We start from the raw sequence: 2,476 nt of genomic DNA on the forward strand, positions 1-2,476 counted from the left end.
GGTCCGGTCGTGGGGCCTGAACTCTGGGCCTGGGTGCTGTCCCTCAGCTCAAGGCTAGCGCTCTACCACTTGAGCCACAGCGCTATTTCCCGCTTTTTTCTTTTTTGCTTATGTGGTGCTGAGGAATCGAACCCAAGGCCTCAGGCATGCAAGGCAAGTGCTCTACCACTGAGCCACCTTCCCAGCCCCAGAAACTGTGAAATTCTTATCTCAAATTAACCAACAAAAGCCAGAAATGGAGCTGTGGCTCAAGTGGTATAGTGCTAGCACAAAAGTTCAAGGAAAAGTGCCTAGATCCTGAGTTTCAAGCCCTAGGATTGGCATAAAAACATTAAAAAAATAAAAATAAAAACTGCTCAAGCAAGTTGGAATTTAGATACTAGGATATTAAAAATATAATAACATTATCAGAAGTCTTAGCATTCTGATGCTCAAGGTATCAGAATGGAGGAAGCCTGGGTGAGCACCAGGTACAAAGCAAAGCCACACAAAGGACAAACACTTGCTTGTACACAGATACCTGCTTGTAAATCTGGCCTTTCTGCAACTTGTGGATTTTATCCCAGAGTAAGACACCTTTCTCATTCACCTTTCGGAAAGGTCTAACAAGAGAAAGAGAAACATTACACACAGGATAACAGTGCAGGCACTGGCTCCCTGAAACACCACCCAGCTTCACAGATAGCCAGAAGAAGCTCCCTCAAACACTCTGGAACTCAGATTCCATCCCATTCCCTGACCTGGGGTTACACATCTCAGACTAGAAGACCCACTGTCTATGGAGTGTTCACTCTCTCTCTCTCTCTCTCTCTCTCTCTCTCTCTCACACACACACACACACACACACACACACATTCCAGGGTCAAATACACTTGGGAAAACACTACATATTGCAAAGTTCTTGAGAGCTCTAAAATGTGATGCTCTAAACATTCTTTAGGTCAGACTTCCCAAAGGTATTTGACCACACAGTATGTCTGCCTTACTGCAAAAGCTTGCGTACATTTACCAGGCTGAAATTCAACCACTTTGGATAAGAAACAAGTCAGAGGACAAGGAGGCTATGATATGACAGGAAAGACATAAACATAACATGTAACAGACAAAAGCCTCATCCCCCGGACCACAGGGCTCAGAGACAGTTTGCCTTTCTTTTTCTAAAATGTTTTGGGGGACTGTTTTTCCCATTAGAAAAACAGAATGTAACAAGCTACTCAGAACATAGAAATAGGAGGATTGCAGTTCGAGTTCAGCCTAGACAAAAGTGAGTGAGAACCCCATCTTGCTAGATGAGCAAATCAGAGACAGTGGTGCACCTGTAATCCAGCCACACTGGAGGTTGAAAAATAAGGATTGCCATCTGAGACTGCCCTGGACAAAAATGTAGGGCCCTATTTGAAAAATGTAAGAAGCAAAGAGGTGGGGGGGGGGTATCTTAAGGGACAAAGTGCCTGCCTAAAAAGAATGAGACCCTAAGTTCAAATCCTGAAAAGGAATGCAGAGAGAGAGAAAGGAATGGAGGGAGGGAGAGAGGGAGAAAGGGAGGGAAGAAAGGAAGAAGTGGGGGAGGGAGGGAAGGAAGGAAGAAGAAGGAGGAGAGGGAGAGGACTGGATTTTAGAGTCACAAGAGACTAGACTAGTACATTGAGCACTAACTACAGGTCACTACTTTGAGATGCTCTGAACCCCCACGAAAGTCACCAACTACAGACTAGATAAAAAGTGTTTCAAAACTAGGCCACTACATAAACATGAGCTATTTTGAGAGCCCAGTGTAGGGCTCTAACACATGAGGACCTTTTGGGATGGGAGCAGCTGGTGTGACCCCAGACTAAAAGAAGCATTAGTGCTCACCTCCACCCACTCAATACTAACAGCCCAGCCCCTCACTGTCACAACCCAACACTCACCTTTCCCTGTCCCAAAGCTACCGCAGCCCAGAGACATTGCATAAGACTCATGGAGATTCATCCCACCTGATGCAAGCCCTGTTGCAAAAACGTTTCACAAAATCCAACTGCAATTTCAAATGCACAGAGATACCCACCAGACAATCCGTTATTACTGCTTTCTTTTGTTGTTGTTGAAACACACCATGAAGCCTAGGCTGGCCTCAAACTGGCAATCCTCCTTTCTCAGCCTTCTGAGATTATAGGCATGCACCACCATGCCTGGCATTGGAATCATTTTCTCATGCTTTACAATACTCCACAGACACAGACCTATTTTGCTATGTGATATTAAATATTCAATTTTTGCTACTGTCCATCATTTTCTTAAAGCCTGATTCACAGGTCAGAGGTCACCAGAGTGGAAATGAAAAATCACTTCAACCACGCAAGCTGTCTGCTCTGTGCCAGTCCCAGACTCTGCAATCAGTGACTGAAAAGGTTACAAGTCAGAAACGACCATGTCAGAGGTTTAGGGTTTTGCAATTGGACTTCACCAGGGCATGCTGCAAGTATTTGGGACACCA

At 45.0% G+C, this 2,476-nt stretch overlaps 1 protein-coding gene across 1 annotated transcript in view; it reads right to left on the minus strand.

The window, feature by feature from the left end:
• Positions 1-2,476, minus strand: part of Nt5dc3 (5'-nucleotidase domain containing 3) — a 35,567-nt gene that overhangs the window by 14,198 nt on the left and 18,893 nt on the right. The window contains exon 9 of the mRNA XM_013022080.1: positions 514-602. Coding sequence (XP_012877534.1) covers positions 514-602 — 89 coding nt within the window. The remainder of the gene's footprint in view (positions 1-513; positions 603-2,476) is intronic.

This window comes from Dipodomys ordii, unplaced genomic scaffold (genome assembly GCF_000151885.1).
Source record: "Dipodomys ordii isolate 6190 unplaced genomic scaffold, Dord_2.0 Scaffold3, whole genome shotgun sequence".
NCBI classification, from domain to species: Eukaryota; Metazoa; Chordata; class Mammalia; order Rodentia; family Heteromyidae; genus Dipodomys; species Dipodomys ordii.